General features: G+C 49.5%; 3 protein-coding genes across 3 annotated transcripts; all 3 read right to left on the bottom strand.

The window, feature by feature from the left end:
* Positions 1 to 77: 77 nt before the first annotated feature.
* AK88_05319 (uncharacterized protein) lies at positions 78 to 5,611 on the bottom strand (the record flags this gene model as incomplete). The annotated part of the gene is made up of 6 exons (XM_012482921.1): positions 78 to 1,412; positions 1,583 to 1,962; positions 2,461 to 2,895; positions 3,351 to 4,086; positions 4,263 to 5,246; positions 5,513 to 5,611. The coding sequence occupies 6 exons, from the start codon at positions 5,609 to 5,611 to the stop codon at positions 78 to 80; spliced, it is 3,969 nt and encodes a 1,322-aa protein (XP_012338344.1).
* Positions 5,612 to 7,288: 1,677 nt separating this feature from the next.
* Positions 7,289 to 12,536, bottom strand: AK88_05318 (uncharacterized protein; the record flags this gene model as incomplete). Its single annotated transcript, XM_012482920.1, has 7 exons — positions 7,289 to 8,272; positions 8,481 to 9,175; positions 9,655 to 10,870; positions 11,124 to 11,245; positions 11,338 to 11,370; positions 11,577 to 12,216; positions 12,453 to 12,536. 7 exons carry the CDS (start codon positions 12,534 to 12,536, stop codon positions 7,289 to 7,291), a joined length of 3,774 nt encoding a protein of 1,257 aa, XP_012338343.1.
* A 2,105-nt stretch (positions 12,537 to 14,641) lies between these two features.
* AK88_05317 (uncharacterized protein) lies at positions 14,642 to 19,152 on the bottom strand (the record flags this gene model as incomplete). The annotated part of the gene is made up of 5 exons (XM_012482919.1): positions 14,642 to 15,886; positions 16,058 to 16,698; positions 17,131 to 17,568; positions 18,045 to 18,963; positions 19,129 to 19,152. 5 exons carry the CDS (start codon positions 19,150 to 19,152, stop codon positions 14,642 to 14,644), a joined length of 3,267 nt encoding a protein of 1,088 aa, XP_012338342.1.
* Positions 19,153 to 20,301: the final 1,149 nt, after the last annotated feature.

The raw sequence follows: 20,301 nt of genomic DNA, 5'->3' as shown, positions 1-20,301 counted from the left end.
GTATATTATATCACATAATGAAGTAAAAGTGGTGTACGAGTAGCATGCGTGATGTCGCATGCATATGCGTCGGCATCCTAATGTGAACACTGTTGCAATAGTGCATCCACATATAACTCCCTATCCTGCATACGTCTCTCGACCTCGCATGCTTCGATTACCGACGCGAGCAGCAGTATCCATGTTTGAGCGGTTAACGGTTGTGTCATGTAAGGTGGCTGATGCAGTAGTTGCGAGCGTGGTACATCTCTCACTCGTAGCATCTGTTGTGCTACATTTACGTTTTCCACTTCTAAGTCGTTTTCCACTATAGGTACATCGCCTTTTGCCGGTACTGTCTCCGCCTCTACATTATTCAACAAACGTTGAAACCACTCCTGCTCACTATATGTATTCATAAGCTCATGTTGTTTTGCAACCCATGCTCTCCATGCATCCAATTTCTTGCTTTCCATGAATGCGGCTGTCCTGTTCTCACTGGATGCTGCGTTTGCCACCATGTGCTCACGCAGGTGTTGTTTCCAGTTTGATTTCAATTGCAAAAACCACGGCTGCGTCGTGCACTCCCGCAGAATATGTTTGCTGCGGTCAATCCAGTGAATCCAGTGGGTGCACGCCGACGTCGCAGCCCCGGGGTCGCAATGAGTACGACTCGGTGCTGCATCTAAGTCGATATGTTCCATACAACTCCATGGATCTGGGTCGTCTTCATTGGGTGGGCAAGGGTCCGTGGCGAACGGTATGGTTTCCATACAATTCCATGGGTCATCTTTATCAGCGGGACAATGTTCCGTTGCTAACGGTGTAGTTTCCATACAACTCCATGGATCGAGGTCATCTTCGTTAGGTGGACAAGTGTCCGTTGCTAACGGTATAGGTGCCGTACAAACGCATGAATCGCAGTCATTAGGTGGACAAGGGTCCGTTTCTAACTGTATGGGTTCCATACAACGCCATGGATCGGGGTCATTCGGTGGACATGCATCCGTTTGTTCGATGTCAGTGGATGGGTCCACGGTGGCTGAAACATTGTGTCCTGATAAATCCTGGTTTGTGGTAGGAGCATCCAAGATGTTGTTATTCCTGTCATCGTCCCGCATCAAATGCTGCGCAAACTCCTCCACGACCATCTGCAAATAGTCGTCTTTGACGTTTTCCCATTCGGCTGCTTCACATTCGTTGAGCACTTCTAAGTGTAGCTCGATGATCGTGCGCTTATGCACGCGTGGATGACGTCGTCGTCCCGCGGGCAATCTGCCGGGCTGCCTATCCATAACCATCGTGTAGCCGTAATCGGGTGGCGGCTCGCCGCGTTGTAGATGCTCCAATATTTCTTCGTCGAGTGGCGGTGACGGCACGTCACGAACGGTTCGATATGTTCGTCGTCGTTTTTGTACGAGGTACGCCAAGTACTAAGCAGAAAAAGGGGGTAAATAGGAGGGTGAGGACGGTAGGATACAAGGAATGAATACAGGTGTAGGGGCATATTGGTTAGAAACATCATATATTGGAGCCGGTTGGGATGTTGTGAGGTATAAACATCCTGCACTTCCGGCATGCCCGCATTGTCGTATATACTTACTTTGCATAGGAAGAACGCAATGACCCCAATACCAACAACCGCGGGAATGAGCGCGGGGGTATAGGGGATGACATCTTCCCATGTGAGGCCGCGCGGAACGGAAGGGGTGCCAACTGCAGTGCCGCTACCACCTGCTCCACCGCGTCCACCACCACCACTACTACCTCCTCCTCCGGGACTGCCGCTACCGGCGCTGCCAGCAGCCTGTTCACCACCCTCACCTCCGCCTTGTCCTTCCCCACTAGAAACTCCATCCGCCAAATCGGCATCACTGAAACTGCCACTACTACCCGATTGATTTGGGTTCGGGTTCGGTTTTGGTTTGGGTGGATTGAGAGGAGGGGGGTCATCGTTTCCGCCGTCAACGACGGGGGCATCGCCTGAACATGTGGTGAATGGGGAGACATGGAAAGGGAAGGAAGAAGTATGATGAAACTGAAGTTATGTTTCGGATGGTTTTGCCCACGGTCGGTTGGGCACATGGTGCGCCGCTGGATGGTTTGCCACGGTGCGAACGGTGGTTACGGTGCCACCCCGGGAACAGACTCTGTCTCTGCCACCCACAACACACACAACACACAGACACAGTGTGGGTGTCTGTCGACGTGGACGTCTGTCTGTCGACGTCCACCGGTCGACGTCTCTACGACGCTCTACCTGCCGCGGCGGCTTACTCGCTCGCCTGGCTTGCCCCGTCGCGCTGCCGCCATCAGTCTCATTCGACGTTTGGTTTCTCTCTCTCCGTGGTGTCTCTCCCTCTCTCTCCGGAAAAGTTGTTTCTTTTTTCCTCTTTGTTTTTTTTTGTCTCTCCCGCTCTGCCTGTGTATCATGGTACACACTGTTCCCATCGTGCCGTACACGTGGGACACAGAGTATACCGGCGCCGCTGGTAGCATCCGGAACTATAACAGTAATACCTGCAGGAATATTAGGGGCTTCCAAGCCCGGAGCAGTATATGTACCACAGGTAACAGATACACTGGAGGATGTGACGTCGCTGTCGTGACATCCGATATTACCTGTACTTCCTGTACCTGCTTCTCCCTGCCCGGATCCTGCTGGTCCAGGAGGTCCCTGTGCTCCTCCCTGCGGACCTGGTGTTGGTGTGGATGGTCCGCTGGGTGGTGCAGGAGCTGGAGGTTGTTGTCCAGGTCCAGGTCCCTGACCTGGTCCTTGTCCGTCCCCGCCTGCTCCTGTTTCAGCCCGTGCTCTGTCATCTGACTCACTGCCTTCCCCCGATGGTTTCTTCTCAGGAACAACCGCCTTTGGTGTCTTTGGTACCTTAGCTGCTGGAACTTCTGGTGTCTTCGTCGCTGCAAATGAAGCAAAGAAGAACAACGACAAAATGATACAAAAAAGGACACAAAGTGGTACAGAAAGAAGGGGCCGGGACGGTTCGGTCAGGTAGCGGCACGGTAGGGGCGGCACGGTGTTACAGAGAGCGCACGTTGTTAGAAGAGGACAAAGACAGGAAGAAAGGCGGGCGCACTCGGTGAACTGGGGGTAGATGATAGCAGTACAACTGTTGTTTGTCGTCGTCATCTAGTCCAGCGACCCGTGCCGTGGCCACTCATCTCCGTCCGCTCCGCAACCGCTACCGCTGCCGTCGTGGCCGCCGCTCAACGTCAACGACGTCGTTTGCTGTGCTGTTGTGGCTGCCGTGTGCGTGTTGTTGTTGGCGGCATCCGTCCGCAGTCTTCTCGGTAGCGGCCGTATGTTCGTATTCATGCGGGTCGTATATACGTATTCTTACGAGTCGTATTCGAACCTGCCAGTTGTGTTATTTTCTTTTCTACTGCGTCCTTCGCCTTATCAAACACGTTCGTTGCTTTCTGTACTATTTCGTTCTGTATATCCTTCATTTTTTCCTTCCCTTTTTCGTTCAAAAGTTTGTCCATAGGGTTCCCTTTTTCTACATGCTCCTTATTAATATACTTTTCCCAATACTCCTTACAGGGCATTTCCGCCTCTAGTTGCTGTATTTCTGACAATATGTTTCCTGCTGCCATCAACCATTGTGCTATTTCCAAATTTACTGCTTGCGCATTGTGCTTATAGCCCGTATACCCACACATGGTGCACTTTCCCTCCACAACGGGTCCTTTAATTCCGTCTACCCCATTTGTTTGTTGCCCCATATTTTGCAGTGCTGTATATGCATACTCTACACCTCTACTCCATCCTTGCTGATCCGTACAATACATTTTTTTCAGTAAGTGCCCAAATACATGTGCTACCTCGCACCGTAGCCACGTGTCCGTGTCATCCATATGCACCGTGGTCCCTTGTGCGTTAGCGCCATTTGCAAACCACAAGGCTCCCGACATTATCCTGCACCTCATCATATCTGCCACTCTCTGGCCTTTGTGGTATTGACCAGGCCTCATATCTTCCCAACCTATATTATCACAGTTGGCACCGTACGCGTCAAAGAGCTCATTTGTGCCCTGCAAATGTTGAATAAATTCCTTCAACACCTTCTGTACCTTGTTCCAGTCTTCAGCCTACATGTTGTACACGAACATGCACAAAAGAACTCATTTCCCCATTTCACGAACGCGCGTCGCGCCTGAGTCCATTTACACCCTCACATGTATGTATATACCGTATGAATCATGCATTACTGCCCCTCAGTTCCCTCTGCTGTTCTGTTTTCTGCACTTCTCGTATTCTAACTTACACTATAACCCTGCAGCACGTATATTTCCTTTTCCCTCCACTCCAATAATCTGTCTCCTTGACAATCCTTTAGCTCGCGCGGCTTCTTCGGCACCGGGTTCCCCGCTACTGGTTTGGCAGGTCTGCTGCCGGCTCCATTTCCGGGTGAAGATGGTGGTTTGGCAGGGGCGGGTTTGGCGGCGTCTGGCTTTGCAGCAGTGGCAGGCTTACGTGGATTCACTCTGTCCTTCACTTTCTGTACTCCCTCCTTTATCTTCTTCTCTATTGCACATTTCCCGCCGGGCATGCGTCCGTCCTTCATTTCCTCTAACAACTTTTTCACCCGAGGATAGAGAAGATCTTCCGTCCAGTATTTTATGCTTCTCATGAGCTCAGAGTCCTTGGTTGTCACCACGTCATGCACATTACACGTTTCTTCACTGTTTTGGTCTTTGTCCTGCCCGTCCTGTTCTGCCCAAGCACACTGTTGCCGTGTGCCGTGTGTAGTGCCGATGTTGCCTGTTGGCAAACCTGCCTTCCATGTGTCCAGCCGATGCTTTATGCTTGGTCCAATACCACGTAATCCGAATATGGCCTCGCCATAGTCCCGGCCCTCACACACCCCTGGCACATAGTGCGTGTGCCCTGGTGCATCCGTTTTCTCCAGTTCTGCCTTAACTTTCTGTATTACTTCCCTGTGGTCACTAGTTTGCCCATACACCTGTAGTAAAACCTCAGTCGCCAGTGTACACCGTAAATATTCCGTAAACATCTGCGCTGAGTGTGTGCTCGGTGTTCTTTTGTTCCAATTACCCTTATGATGTTTATATCCCTTTATGTACAGCATAAGGCTCGCAATTTCCATACACCTGCTTTTGCATGTAGCCACATTTGTTTCCGCTCCGGTATATAGACTTCCACAAATACCGGCGTTCTGGCCGCTACGTTGGGTGAGTGTAGTGGTTACTTCCTTGAAGATAATGTTGACCTCGTGCATTAATTTTTTCTGCGAGTGGAAGAATCCATATATGTGCTTGTGCGTTCATTCTGTTCGCTCTTCCCTTAAATGGGTCTACATTTAACCACAGCTCTTTTCAGATGCATGCATGCTCCCTGTGCCATATCTGTCATCACAATACGTTGTGGACTATACGACACTTATATAAATAGTTTATGCGTACACATACAGGTTACAATTTGCCATGTATATATATTGCTCTGCAACTTGCACTATTCCCCTTCCTACGAAATGTTGTGTACAATTGAACTTACCCAATATTCGTGTCCGTTCTTTATCTGCCTGTGCTTTAGATAATCATCCCATGCACCTAGAAATTTCCTTATGTCTGCATCATAGTCGTTTTTACCCATATTGAACACGTTTTATTCCCCTTCTGAAAAAAAAAAGTACGACTTCTACTACTACTACTACTACACAGCGCTCATTAACAACAACTACAAAAAAAAAAAAAACATATACACACACCGTCTCCGTCAACGCCTCTCCGCGTCAACGCTTCTCCGTCACCCCGTCTCCGTAGCCCCTTGTCCGGGTGACGCCGCCTTCGTCACCCCGTCTCCGTCAACGCCTCTCCCGTCAACGCCTCTTCCGTCAACGCCTTTCCGTCAACGCTTCTCCGTCCACGCCTTCTCCGTCAACGCCTCGCCGCCAACGCCTCTCCGCCAACTGCTCTCCGTCAACGCTTCTCGATCACGCCTCTCTCGTCACACCGTTCTCCGTCAACGCCTTTTCCGTCAACGCTTCTCTGCGTCCACGCCTTTTCCGTCAAAGTTTCTCTCCGTCAACGCCTCGCCGTCAACGCCTCTCCCGTCAACGCGTCTGTCCGTCAACGCTTCTCTCCGTCAACGCTTCTCTCCGTCAACGCCGTCTCTGCCGTCAACGCCTTCTCCGTAACCGCTGCTCCCGTCAACGCCTCTCCGTCAACGCCTCTCCGTCAACGCTTCTCTGTCACGCTTCGGTGCGCAGTTCTGGAAGTCGTGATAAATACACAAGCTACTGCTTCTTGCGTCCGCCTTCCTGCCGTCCTCGTTGCCTCTGTAGAAGAAGAAAAGGAAAAAAAAAAAAAGTACTACTACACTACCGTGCGCACGCAACGCGCTATGAATATCCCACTTCTACACCGGTCTCCACTAAACGCCGTCACACACACTGTCTCTGTGTGCGTACACAACCAAACCGCAGTATAACAACAACATCAATACTGCTGCCGTGGTTGCCGCCGTCGTTGCCGCCTTCCTTCCGTGGTGCGTGCTCCCACATAATATGTGAGTTCCTTCTACGCGCCCCACTGTTTGCTCCCTCGCTGGATCGTTTCCGCGAACCCGTTACTGGGACAATCTGCTTTTCCCGGCCGCGTTTGCTCGGAGAGACAATCTCTCTCTCCTTTCTTACACTCGGCGGCTTCCTCGAATCCGTGTTACACTCGGCTACTTCGTCGAATCGTTGTTACAATGGGCCACGTTTGCTCGGAGAGACAATCCTCCTCCTTCTTACAGTCGGCTACGTCGTCGAACCGCGTGGGCTCGGAGAGACCACCAATCCTCCTTCTTACACTCGTCGACAAGCTCTTACTCGGCTACTTCGTCGAATCCCTCCTACACTCGGCGACAATGGTCTTTACGCGGCCACGTTTGCTCGGAGAGACAAGCTGTCCTTATACTCGAATGATTATGCGCATGCTATATTTGTGCTGCACTATACCCGTAGAATGCACGTGCTCATCTGTTAATAATTAATTTCCCATAAAGGAGAATTCCACGCCGTCATATTATTCATTTAAATCTACATTTTATATGCATTTGACCTGTACCCACCTGTCCGCATTGTCGTATTAAAAGAAGTTGACTACACAGAAAAAGAACAAAACAAGGCAAAAGTAAGCACAAGCAGAACAGAGCAGAAAAAAAAAAAACAACGTATGGAATAGTGCAAACCAGAAATATATTATGTATATCACATAATGAAGTAAACGTGATGTACTATGAGCATGCGTTATTGCATTATTCCCATGCATATGCCCCGTCATCTTAATTGCAGAGCTTGTGCAGTAGTGCATCCACATATAACTCCCTATCCTGCATAATATTCTCGATTTCGCATTCTTCGATTACGGACGCGAGGATTAGCATCCACAGTTTTTGAGCGGTTAATTGCTCCGTATGTCGCAATTCCGGATGGTGGTCTTGCTGCTGTTCTGGTTCTTTTACCTTCGTAAACGGTATATTTTCAGGGGCCCGCGGTTCTGCTTCTGCGTGGGTTGCTCCTTCCTGTGCTGTTGGGATGTTGCTTACGTGCAAAGTTTGTTCCCTCTGGGACCACTTCTCTTCTGTTTTCTCCTCCTCTACATTATTCAACAAATGTTGGAACCACTCCTCTTCAGTGTATGTACTCATTTGCCGATGTTGTTGGGAAACCCATTGTTTCCACAACCGCACTTTCTTCATCTCTGCGGATGGCATATTGCCACGCTCACCGAATTCACGGTGCGCGGATACCTCATCTGTCCAATGTTGACTCAGGTATTGTTTCCATTCCGCTTTTAATTGCAAAAACCACGGCTGCGTCGTGCACTCCCGCAAAAGGTACTTGTTGCGGTCAATCCAGTTAATCCATTGGGTGCACTCCGAAGTCGCGTCCTCGGGACCTGTAAGGGCAGGACTCTGTTCCTCTTCTAACTGTATGGTTTCCATACAACTCCATGGATCGGGGTCGTCTGCAGTCGGTGGGCAAGGGTCCGTGGCGAACTGTATGTTGTCCATACACTTGCATGGATCGGGGTCACCATCTGGACATGGATCTGTTCCTTTGGAGTCAGTGGAGGAAACATGGTTCCGTGATAAACCGTCGCTTCTGGTAGACACACCCAACATGTTGTTATTCCTGTCGTCGTCCCGCATCAACTCCTGTGCAAACTCCTCCACAAGTATTTGCAAATAGTCGTCTTTGACGTTTTCCCATTCGGTCACTTCACATTCGTTGAGCACTTCTAGATGTAGCTCGATGATGGTGCGCTTATGCACGCGTGGTGGGCGTGGTCCGCGGCGTGCGGCGGGCAATCTGCCGCGCTGCCTATCCCTAATTATCGTGTAGCCGTAATCGGGTGGCGGCAGTTCGCCGCGTTGTAGATGGTCGAGTATTTCGTCGTCGAGTGGCAGTGACGGCACGTCACGAACGGTGCGAAACGTTCGTCGTCGTTTTGTTCCGAGGTACGCAACATACTAAGCAGAAAAAGGGGGTAAGGGTGAGGACGGTAGGATAAAAGGAATGAAAGCGGGTGTAGGAGTACATTTGTGTTAGAACGATCATGTATTGGAGTCCGTAGGGATGTTCTGAGGTATAAACAGCCTGCACATGCGGCATGCCCGCATTGTCGTATATACTGACCTTCCAGAGGAAGAACGCAATGAGCCCAATACCAACCACGGCGGGAATGATGGCGGGGGTATGCGGGATAAGGTCAGTCCATGTTGCTCCCTGTGGAGGGGGGTCCGCTTGGCCGCCACGGCCACCCGCCGGGGTACCGGCTTCACCGGTGGAACCAGCTGCCCCATCTGGACCAGCAGGACCAGCCGACTGTGATGTTTCGATGCCTTCAGCAACAGCATTTGCGCCGGGACCAACAATCGTGGGGGCGTCGGATGTAGTGGTTAGTACTGTGCTCGAGTCCTCAGGGTCCTCTTTGTTCTTGGTCGAAGAGTTAGAATCAGGCACGCCATTTGATGGATGCGCTGGGGGGCTGTCGTCATCGGGGGATGATATCATGGACGTGCCACTCCCCGGTGCGAGCTCTTCTGCGTTTGGTTCACCCCCTACTGGTACTTTGTCCGTCGTTTCCTGTGTTGTCTCTTCTCCTGATGGTTGCGGTGCCGGTGGTTGTGGCTCTGTCACTGGTATACTATCTGATGTCTCCTTCCCTGAATGGACACACGGGGAAGAATGAAGATGTGAAACTGTTGTTTCAGGTGGATGGTTATGGTTGTTGGTTGATCGCGTATTGGCCATGATTCGTCGGCCGCGGTTGGCCACACGGTTCAGCACCGCTCGTTTAACACGGTTCCGGTTGACCACCGGTCCGTGACTCGTGGTCCAGCGCGCACGGTTGGCCACGGTGCGAACAGTGGTTACGGTGCCACTCCGGGAAAAGACTCTCTCTCTCTCCCACACAACACACACACGCAGTGTGTGTGTGTCGCTGTCTCTGTCGGTCTGTCGACGTCTACCTCTACCGGCCGCTACCTCCCGCGGCCGACCCGTGGCTCGGCCGGTTACTCTCATTCGACGTTGGGTTTCTCTCTCTCCGTGGTGTCTCTCCCTCTCTCTCGCCGGAAATGTTGTTTGTTTGTTTGTTTGTTTTTTTTCCTTGCGTCCTTTCCCGACTATTCATTATTCGTACCTGTTGGTACATTCTGTGTAGTTTCTGAGGTTCCTATGGATATTGTGGTTGAACCCTGAGTCCCGGGCAAAGCTACAGCACCTTTCCCTTTGTACTTATCAGTCTCATCCGTGCCCTCAACATATCCTCGTTCCTCCCCTGGTAAGGGTGGAAGGTCAGGAATTATTATATCCTCGTGAGGATCAGACTTACCTGTACTCGTGTGATCGGGCTGCGTCGCATCGTTCTCTGGTGATGTTCCTACGGTGTCCCCCTGGGTGCCTCCCGTACCCGTCTGTCTAGAACCGTGGTCCTCTGTCTGTGCTGTCACTGCTGTGTCAACAGGCGCTTTTGCTGATGTTGATGGTGATACTGGTGTCTGTACGTCCGGTGACTTCCCGTTCGCGTGTACACTTTCCGGCGGGGTTGTATTGTTCTGCTTTTGTTCCTCCTTTTCTTTCTCCAATAACTTTTTTATACAATCGGTTTCCCCATTCATACAATTTCGTATTTCGTGCAGTATTTTCGACACGTTTTCGTCTATCTCCTTGTTCACATTCCTTATTTCTGCTTTCACTGTGTCTTTTACCTTGGCCCCATCTTCATTATTGTTCAACTCACCCACCTTTGCATCCTGCTCCTGTACTTCCCCCTTTATTCCCTTTCTTCCTGTTGTGTCTACCATACAACCGTCCCCCAGTACTCCAAAATCCCCGTCCCCTAGTTTGTCCTTATTCCTTTCAAACCATCTGTCCATTATTTGCCAGAACGTTCTATGTTGCGCTTGTATCCCCCGTTCACCTCCTTCCTCTGCATCTTGTCGCTCACACTCAATATTACCCACGTCCTTTCCTGCCATATTTTTGAATATCCCGTCCGCTGCACCAAATGCTAGGTGTGCACCAGGTCTCTTTAAACAATTCATGCCCATTATTTTCTTCATAAATATATTTACTAGGAAACATTTGATATATGACTTCATTTTCGCGTCCTCATCTACTTCAGTCTGCGTAATTCCCTCAGTCACGTTTGCTATCACGCGCGCGATATCATGTTTAAAATCTAATGCTATGTATGTTAACTCGCATATAGCACTGTCCTGTTCCGTCCATGTCCCACTACTATCATTCGCCTTGCCCGATGCGCACATAATGCGCGCACGCCCAACGTGCTGTGCCGTCTCAACGTATTCTTTAAATTCTTCCCATACTTTCTTCACATGTTCCCAGAAAGTTGTCTATGAGCGCAATATGCATTATAAGATCCCAATTAAAGTATATTCACGCGCATGCTCCCCTTCTCCACACAAATGTATGCATACCTACATTTATCCTTTTATACATGTATTTCCGCACGTTCTCTAAGGATAATACAGCAGACGAGAAGATGATTACGCAAGTGTTCCTAATGTGCTCCTGCAGTTCCATTCTAATACATGCACACAGTACAGCTTATCTCCCTGTCCTATGTGAGCGTACACATGAACTTACCCCCCAGTCTTTAATATTCTTATCCGTCACGCCCGTGTCGCCCTGCGCAATATAATCATCCCATAGTACTATTAAGTAGTTCCACATGGATGCCCGCCCTCCTGCTCCTGTCTTTACTTCCGCTGCGTCTGTAGAACACGAATTAATGAAGGACGGGTTGCGATTATTAATGCGGTACACTATGCAAGTTCGGATAAGACGCAGATTAACCGACGTCTCTCTGCGTTCGTTCCTCCTTCCTCGTCTTCTTTGAGAGGAGGGAGGAGGAGAGATGATTTTGTTCTCATAAACCGTCCCAACCTTCCTTCTGTCTGTTTCCGCTTCTCGCTTTTTATTTACGCCGTTCTGCTAACTCACGTGTTGTCCTGGACGAACGTTCATCAGTGACGAATGTGTGTTCTCCCCAGGGACGAACTTGTTCTTACGTGTATTTTCACGAATGTGTTGTCTTACCATTTGTACTGTCCTTATTGCCCGACTTTCGTTGTATTACTTTCTCTTCTTCCTTCTTCTCTACAGCCGCACTGATCACTTCTTGAACTTTCTCATTTTCCACTGCATCCTCCTTTATTCTATTGAACGTTGCATCCTTAGACTTCAACAAACTCCGAATTCTGTTCTTTATCTGATCATTGGGTCCCTTTCCATATTCCTGAGCACCCTTCTTGCATTTCTCATCTTTAATTAAATTGTCCATTTCAGATACCTCCATACCTTTCATTAGGTACCATGCATAATCTATACCCCATTTTGCATCACTCCGTGTTTCCTCTAATGTGTACATGTATATATTTGCTAGTGCGCATTTTATGAATTCGTCTGCTTTTCTGTCATCTGCACTAGTCCCTTCCTTATATTTTGCTCGTGTGCCCCACCCATTCACGAAGGACAATGCGCCTGTCATTAGCATGCACACAATTTTATCTTCCCTAGTCATCATTACTTTCGATCCTTGTCCTGCACTCTTACGCTGTGCCCAGTAATGCGGATCATCATTATTACAATTGGACCCATAAGCCTCAATCATACTGCTGTCACCCATATGTTGCATAAATTCTCCGAAATTGTTCTCTATAGTTTTCAATAGTGCTTTCTACAATGAAGATATTTTATATGTATCTATGTGTATATGTGGCCTACATTCATTTGTACTTTACACGAATATGCATGTCTTACCATTTTACATTAATTTTTCATTTTTGTAGATGGTAATGAGGTTTTATCACTCTTAATTATATATATTACGCATAGAGTGTTCACTAATTTACAAGTGTAGCTGCACATTTCTTATGTATATTTCCTCTTAACTACTTATTCGTTCTGTCTTACGAATTCTCCTTCCGCGGGCTTTATGTTTTTCCTGGTTCTTGCAACATGCACCCTCAGGAAATCCATCCATAAATCGCGATCCATGTTTTATCTGTGCCTTATGTTATATTAGTGAACCCAATAGATGTTTTCTACATCCTGGTCCTTGTCGTCCAACTTCCCTCACCCGTGTTGCGTTGCGCACTAATTAATCTGTTCTGTTGCACACAGACAGAGAGAGAGGCAGAGGCAGAGGCACAGCGACAGCGAGAGGAAGATGGTACTCTTGCAAACAGAACATATTCATACTATACCCTTACATTCATGTGGCACGGTGCGCACGCTGCCGATATCTTCTGTTTCCTTCGCACATAATGCTGCTGCATGCCTTGTTGCATACGCAATAGGAAGTTGAGCGCCCGTCATACGCAATTTTTCTACAACATCGGAATCGTCCTGCGGGATCATCCCACGCGCTCCTTTATTTTATGCAGCTCTAGGTATGAAGCGATGCAGTATGATGTAGGATGCAGCAGGAAGAAGAACAACTACAACATTGCATAGGAAAAAAGTACACGGTTCTGCGTGTCCTTCCTGCCCACAAACTGCGGCCCGTATTCAGAAAAACGACGTACAACACATGCATGAACGGGATGATACATATACATGCATGTACAAAAATATGTCGATACCGTTTTCTAATAAGTATATACATGCACTTCCTGTTCCCCCCAGGCGGAAGTAGTAAAAGAGCAAAGGATCAAAACGAACACAACGAACCAAAAAAAAAATACGAAGATTACAAGGAGCAGCAGTGCGAAGGGAACGCTCGAGACCGCGCTGTGGAACGTGCTGTGGAATTCACCTGATCCTTATTGAAACATAAGGAAAAAAAAAAAAAGTACTACTACACTACCGTACACACACACATCGCTTCATGAATATACACTCCCTTTCCCGTTCTACACCGTGCTCCACTAACCCCCATTCACACACACTGTGTCTCTGCGTACACAACCAAACCGCAGTAACAACAACAACATCAATTCGTCCTTCTACGTCCTGCCGTCGTTGCTACCGTTGTTGCCGACGCTGTTCGCCCTCCCACATAATATGTGTGTTCCTTCGCCTCCGCCCCCCGCTCCCTGCTCCCTCACGCGAATTCGTCCCGCGAAACGCTTACTCGAATGCGTCCCTCGAACCCCTTCACTCGAACCGCTTTAGTCGGAGACAACCTCTCCTCCTTCTTACGCGCGGACAATCCTTCGTCGAATCCGTCTTATAAGCAGCCACGTGTGCTCGGAGACACAAGCTCTCCTCGTTTCTTACACTTGGCTACTTCGTCGAATCCTGCTTGACCCGACCGCGTTGGTCGACGCGTTTGCTCGGAGAGACAATCTCTCCCTCCTTTCTTACACTCGGCTACTGCGTCTAATCCGTGTTACACTCGGCCGCTTTGGTCGACGCGGGTGCTCGGAGAGACAATCTCTCCTCCTTCTTACACTCAGCTACGTCGTCGAATCCTTCTTACCCGGCCGCGGTGGTCGACGAGTGTGCTCGGAGAGACAATATCTCCCTCCGCGGTTACACTCGGCTACGTCGTCGTATGCGTGTTACCCTCCGGGGCAATGTACTTTACTCGGCCACGTTTCCTCGGAGAGACAATCTCTCCCTCCTTTCTTACACTGGGACAATCCTTCGTCGAATCCGTCTTACACTCGGCTACGGCTTCGAATAGTTCTTACACGCGGCTACTTCGTCGAATCGTGGTTACACTCGGCTACAATGCGGTGTACTCGGCCACGTTTGCGCGGAGACAAGCACCGTATACTGGAATGCGTAGGCGCGTTCTGTATGTGTGCTGCACTGTACCCGTAGAATGCACGTGCTCAGCTGTTAATAATTAACTTCACATAAAGGAGAATACTACCCCTTCCATATTATTCATGTAAATCTGCATTTTATATGCATGTAACCGGTACCACCGTGTGCCCATGGTCATGTTAAAAGAAGTTGACTACACAGAAAAAGAACAAAACAGGGCAAAAGTAAGCACAAAGAAACAGAAGTAAGCAGAACAGAGCAGAAAAAAAAAAGAAGGTATGGAATAGTGCAAACAAGAAATATATTATGTATATCACATAATGAAGTAAAAGTGGTGTACGATTAGCATGCGTTATTGCCCATTCATATGCGCCGTCATCCTAATGTCACAGTTGCTCCAATAGGGCATCCACATATAACTCCTTCTCTTGCATACTACTCTCGATTTCGCATGCTTCGATTACGGACGCGAGCAGGAGCATGCATAATGTGGCAGTTAACGGTTTTTTCATGGAAAGTTGCTTATGCATAGGTTGCGTGCATGGTGCAACTCGCACGCTTAGCATGTGTTCTGTTCCCATTACTTTTTCCACTTCTAAGTCCTTGTCCACTCTATCTTCTTCGGCCATTACATGTTCCACTTCTACGTCTTTTTGGACTCCAGGTACTTCGCCTGTTGCCGGTACTGTGTCGTCCTGTACATTATTCAACAAATGTTGGAACCACTCCTCCTGGCCATACATACGCAGTTGCCGATGTTGTTGCGCTATCCACTGTCTCCACAAGTCCAGTTTCTTCATCGGCGGGGTGGCCGCTGCACCCAGTTCACTGTTGCCAGATACGCCGTGGTCTTCGTCTGCCGCCATGTGCTCGCGCAGGTATTGTTTCCATGCCGCTTTTAATTGCAGAAACCACGGTTGCGTCATGCACTGCCGCAATAGATGCTTGTTGCGGTCAATCCAGTTAATCCATTGGGTGCACGCCGACGTCGCATCCCCGGGGTTGGAATGAGCACGACTCTGTTGTGCATCTAACTGCATAGTTTCCATACACTTCCATGGATCGGGGTCATTAGGTGGACAAGGGTCCGTTTCTAACTGTATAGTTTCCATACAACTCCATGGATGGGGGTTATCTTCGTTAGGTGCAGAAGGGTCCGTGGCGAACTGTATGTTGTCCATACACTTGCATGGATCGGGGTCACCATCTGGACATGGATCTGTTCCTTTGGAGTCAGTGGAGGAAACATGGGTCCCTGATAAATCCTGGTTTGTGGTAGACACACCTAAGATGTTGTTATTCCTGTCATCGTCCTGCTCCAAGTCACGCGCACACTCGTCCACAACAATCTTCAAGTAGTCGTCTTTGACGTTTTCCCAATCTGTCGCTTCACATTCGTTGAGCAATTCTAGATGTAGCTCGATAAGCGTGCGCGTATGCACGCGTGGTGAGCGTCGTCGTCGGGCGGATGTTGACGCCGGTTGCGTATCCCGAATCATGGTGTACCCGTAATCGGGTGGCGGCAGTTCGCCGCGTTGTAGATGTTGCAATATTTCGTCGTCGAGTGCCGGTGACGGCACGTCACGAACGGTTCGATATGTTCGTCGTCGTTTGGCGAGGTACGCAAAGTACTAAGCAGAAAAAGGGGGGTAAAGAGCAGGGTGAGGACGGTAGGATACAAGGAATGAACGCGGGTGTAGGAGTATATTGGTGCGAACGATCATATATTGGAGCCGGTTGGGATGTTCTGCGGTATAAACATCCTGAACATGCGGCATGCCCGCATTGTCGTATATACTTACCTTCCATAGGAAAAAGGCAATGATCCCAATACCAACCACCGCGGGAATGATCGCGGGGGTGTACCACGTGACATCTTGCCATCTGAGGCCGGGCGGCACGGACGGGGTGGCAGGGGTAGGCGCGTCCCCTGCACCATCAGTACCACTACCGCCGTGTCCTGCACCACTAGTACCACCACCACCACTACGACCTCCTCCTCCTGGACTTCCGCTACCGGCGCTGCCAGCATGCGTTTCACCACCCTGACCTCCCTTTCCTTCCCCACCAGAAACTCCATCCGCCAAATCAGCATCACTGAAACTGCCACTACTACCCGATTGATCTGGGTTGGGGTTCGGTTTTGGTTTGGGTGGATTGAGAGGAGGGGGGTCATCGTTGCCGCCATCAACGGCCTGCGTACCGCCGGCTTCACCATTTTCACCTGTTGCACCCTGCCCTCCTGTTCCTGTTGATGGTGTCGTTGCGTCAGAAGATGGTGTTGTTGGTGCTGATGATGTTCCTGTCGAACCTGCATTGGTCGATTCCGCCGGTGCTGGCGCTGGTTTGGCGGGTCCGTTGCTGCCTGTCGGTGGTCTTGGTGCTGGTGGCGGTTGTGATCCTGCCTGGTGCGTACTGTGTGTAACCTGAGTAACATGGTGATCTGTAAGTTAGAACAGGAGGAAAAGAATATGAAACAATCTGCACTTTCAGATATTTGGTTGTGAGCCACACCGTCGGCTACACGATCGGCACCATTGGTGCAATGGGGGCAGGAGACGGACGATGGGCCATGGCACGGAGGGTAGGGTGCCACCCCGGGAAAAGACTCTTTCTCGGCCACACAACACACAACACACAACACACACAGTGTGTGTGTCGCTGTCTCTGTCGGGCTGTCGACGTCTACCTCTACCGGCCGCTACCTCCCGCGGCCGACCCGTGGCTCGGCCGGTTACTCTCATTCGACGTTGGGTTTCTCTCTCTCCGTGGTGTCTCTCCCTCTCTCTCGCCGGAAATTGTGTGTTGTTTTTTTTTTGTGCTTCTAATGTTACTTCGGGTGTGTATTTGCACTATGGTGCATAGGAATTGTTACCTGGCGCTGGATCAGGGGGAGTCAGGAGTGTACTAGAGGGAACTCCCAACGCGGAATCTGGAGTGCACCCGAAGCTTATGCTAACGCCGGATCCGTTCGTATTCGTACTGGTGGAACTCTCTGTGCACTTACCTGCTTTGTCTGCTTTCTTCCCCTTGTGGTCGTCCTCAGAAGTCTTCTCCTGAGGCGGCTGTGCTGGTGGTGGTGGTTGTTGTCCAGGTCCAGGTCCCTGACCCGGTCCTTGACCCGGTCCTTGTCCTGGGCCGACTGCTCCTGATCCTGCTGCGGCCGGTGGTGGTGGTGGTGGTGGTGGTGGTGGTGGTGGTGGTGGTGGTGGTCTGGCTGGTACTGCTGGGGATGCCGGTGCTTGTGGTGGCGATGGCGGCAATGACCTGCCTCCTGCGGTATCCCCGAGTTCGGGTCCTGCACTTGGTTTACCTAAGATGGGGAACGGAAGACAGATGCATGAAAAGATGATAAAAAAAAAAAGGGACACAAGTGGTACAGAAAGAAGGGGGCGCGACGGTTCGGTCCGTTAGCGGCAGGTAGCGGCAGTGTAGGGCGCGGCTCGATAGAGTGTGTCGATGCATGGATCGAGATGGACTCGGTGGACTGCATACTCCGTGAACGCCGCTAGATGGTAGCAGTACACTTTTATTTGTCGCCGTCATCTCGTCTCCGTTGCTTCCCTACCAGCACCTCTACCCCTGCCGCTACCGGTTCCACTCAACGTCAACCTAAGCCGTGTACCGTGCTGTTGCACACCGCTCTGCGTAGCTGTTGTTCGTGGCGGCATCCATATGCGCAGTCGTATTTTTGGCCCTCATGTCCGTGCCGGCCTTGTTAGTATGCGGCAGTATGATGCGTATTTGGCCGTATCGAGCCCTATTCGTGCTTTCTCTCATCGGTGTTACCTGTCGGTGCCCCTGGCGGTGTTGCCGTGTCTCCCGGTGCTACCGGTGTTGCCGACGATGCTGTAGCTGCTGGGTTGGCCCCGGACGATTCCCCACTAGCGTGATCTGCCCGTCCTGGTGGTGATGGCGACGGTGTCTGTACAGTACTTGTACTGGCTTGGCCGAGGGCACTGCGCGCGCGAACTGTCTCCGCAGCCGCCGAGATCTTTCCCATTATATCGTCGAATACTCCCGGCTTTTCGCTCTTTTCGTCTAATTCTGCGGCCAGTTGCTTTTTCTTGTGCATGTCCAAATCCTTCCCGTCTTTCACTAACTCCGTTATTACTAGGTTATCCTTGCTTTTAAACATTCTAACAGCTGGTACGTTGCTCCGCGCCTGTTGATCCGTGTTGTCTTTGTTACATGTTCTTGTCCCTTTTGCTGCTAGTTTGCCTCCACCATTTTGTATGCTCCAATTCCTTATCCAGCCTGCCATAGTTGCTGCAACAAACTTCGATCCAACCATTAGTGTCTCGTATCCCATATCCTTGCAAAGGTTACTTCCATCCTCATACCCAAAGGACTGCCTGAACTGGTCCATGTGCGTGGACACTGTATCGATGATGCCCCTTGCGCTACAATTATTCTTAAACAATTCCGCCATAGCAATGTTCCCAAGCATACACCGAACATAATCCTCAAACTCCTCATCGCCCTGAAATATACGCTGCGTAGTCCAGTTTCCCCCAGAATTATGTCTCCTATCCATGAATAAAAATATGTTTACAATACGCCGGCAGACCGTTAATTCCGGCGCATTCTTAAGCCAGGTCCATTTTGGGAATGCTGCTGCACACGCGGATTTGGTGGCAGTATGCGTCTGTTTTATACTTGCGGCTAACACTTTGAAAAGGTGCTGTATATCTGTCCATAGTTTCTCCTGCAGATATAGGAATACAATACGTTTATTACCACATATACCACTGTCGCCTAGGATTCGCGCTCAGTTTTTATTTTCGAATGCATATACCCCTATATTCCGTTGTGTGAGTCTAGCTCTTGCGCTCCCGCGCCCTCTGCCGCGCCATGTGCTCCGTCCTCTTACACTGTAGTCTTTTTCCGAGCTCATTTTTCTTCGTTCGAACCATTTCCTAAGGTGCTGTGTGAAATTCGCCACATCTGTCGCACTAGTCGCCATGATACTATAATTGCCAAATTCCAATATTATATCTATATTGCGGACATCGCAAAATGACCCGATGTTCCTAATGCCTGCTGTATACAATCAACCTGCCCCAGTCCTATGCATGCCCGTTCAGAATATGATACTGTTGGAAATATTTCGTTGCACATAAATCTACCGTAAACTTCACTTTATCCTTGTTCGAATTCATAACAACATAATCCATATTATAGAAAAAAAGAAAAAATACCAAAAAAAAAATTAGTGTGTCCGACTTCACCATCCCCCTTTCTCCCACCCTAATCCACAGGTTTGGGTCCCACGGTCCTTTCTCAAAGTTCGCAGGATCCAGAGGCTGGGTTCCGGGTTTACGTTTGTTGGACCTAGAAGGGCAACAGAAAGAAAAGAATGGGAAGAGAAAGAACAGAAGAAAAAAAGAAAAGAAAAAAAAAAAAAAAAATAAGGAAAAAATAGGAACAACAGTACACACAACGCATCATGAAAAGCACCCCCGGCGCCCTTTCTACAGCGCTCTGCACGAAACGCCATCACACACACTGTCGGCTCTGCGTACAACTAAAAACCGCAGTAATAACAACAACATCAATTTCTTCTGCCGTCGTACACTCGGTTGCTTCGTCTAATCCTGCTTACCCGGCCACGTTTGCTCGGAGAGACAATGTCTCCCTCCTTCGTACACGCGGCTACTTCGTCGAATGCTGCTTACCAGGCCACGTGGCTCGGAGAAACAATCTCTCCTCCTTTCTTACACTCGGCTACAATGCGGTTTACGCGGCCGCGTTTGCGCGGAGAGACAATCTCTCCTTATACTCGAATGCTTATTCGCATTCTATATTTGTGCTGCACTATGCGCGTAGAATGCACGTGCTCAGCTGTTAATAATTAATTGCCCATAAAGGAGAATACGACCCCGTCATATTATTCATTTAAATCTACATGTTATATGCATGTAACCGGTACGCACCTGTTCCTATGGTCATATGAAAAGAAGTTGACTACACAGAAAAAGAACAAAACAGGGCAAAAGTAAGCACAAAGAAACAGAAGTAAGCAGAACAGAGCAGAAAAAAAAAA

This window comes from Plasmodium fragile, assembly GCF_000956335.1.
Source record: "Plasmodium fragile strain nilgiri unplaced genomic scaffold supercont1.116, whole genome shotgun sequence".
NCBI lineage: Eukaryota > Apicomplexa > Aconoidasida > Haemosporida > Plasmodiidae > Plasmodium > Plasmodium fragile.
Note: the sequence above shows the minus strand (reverse complement) of the source record. Positions and strands in the feature narration are given on the sequence as shown.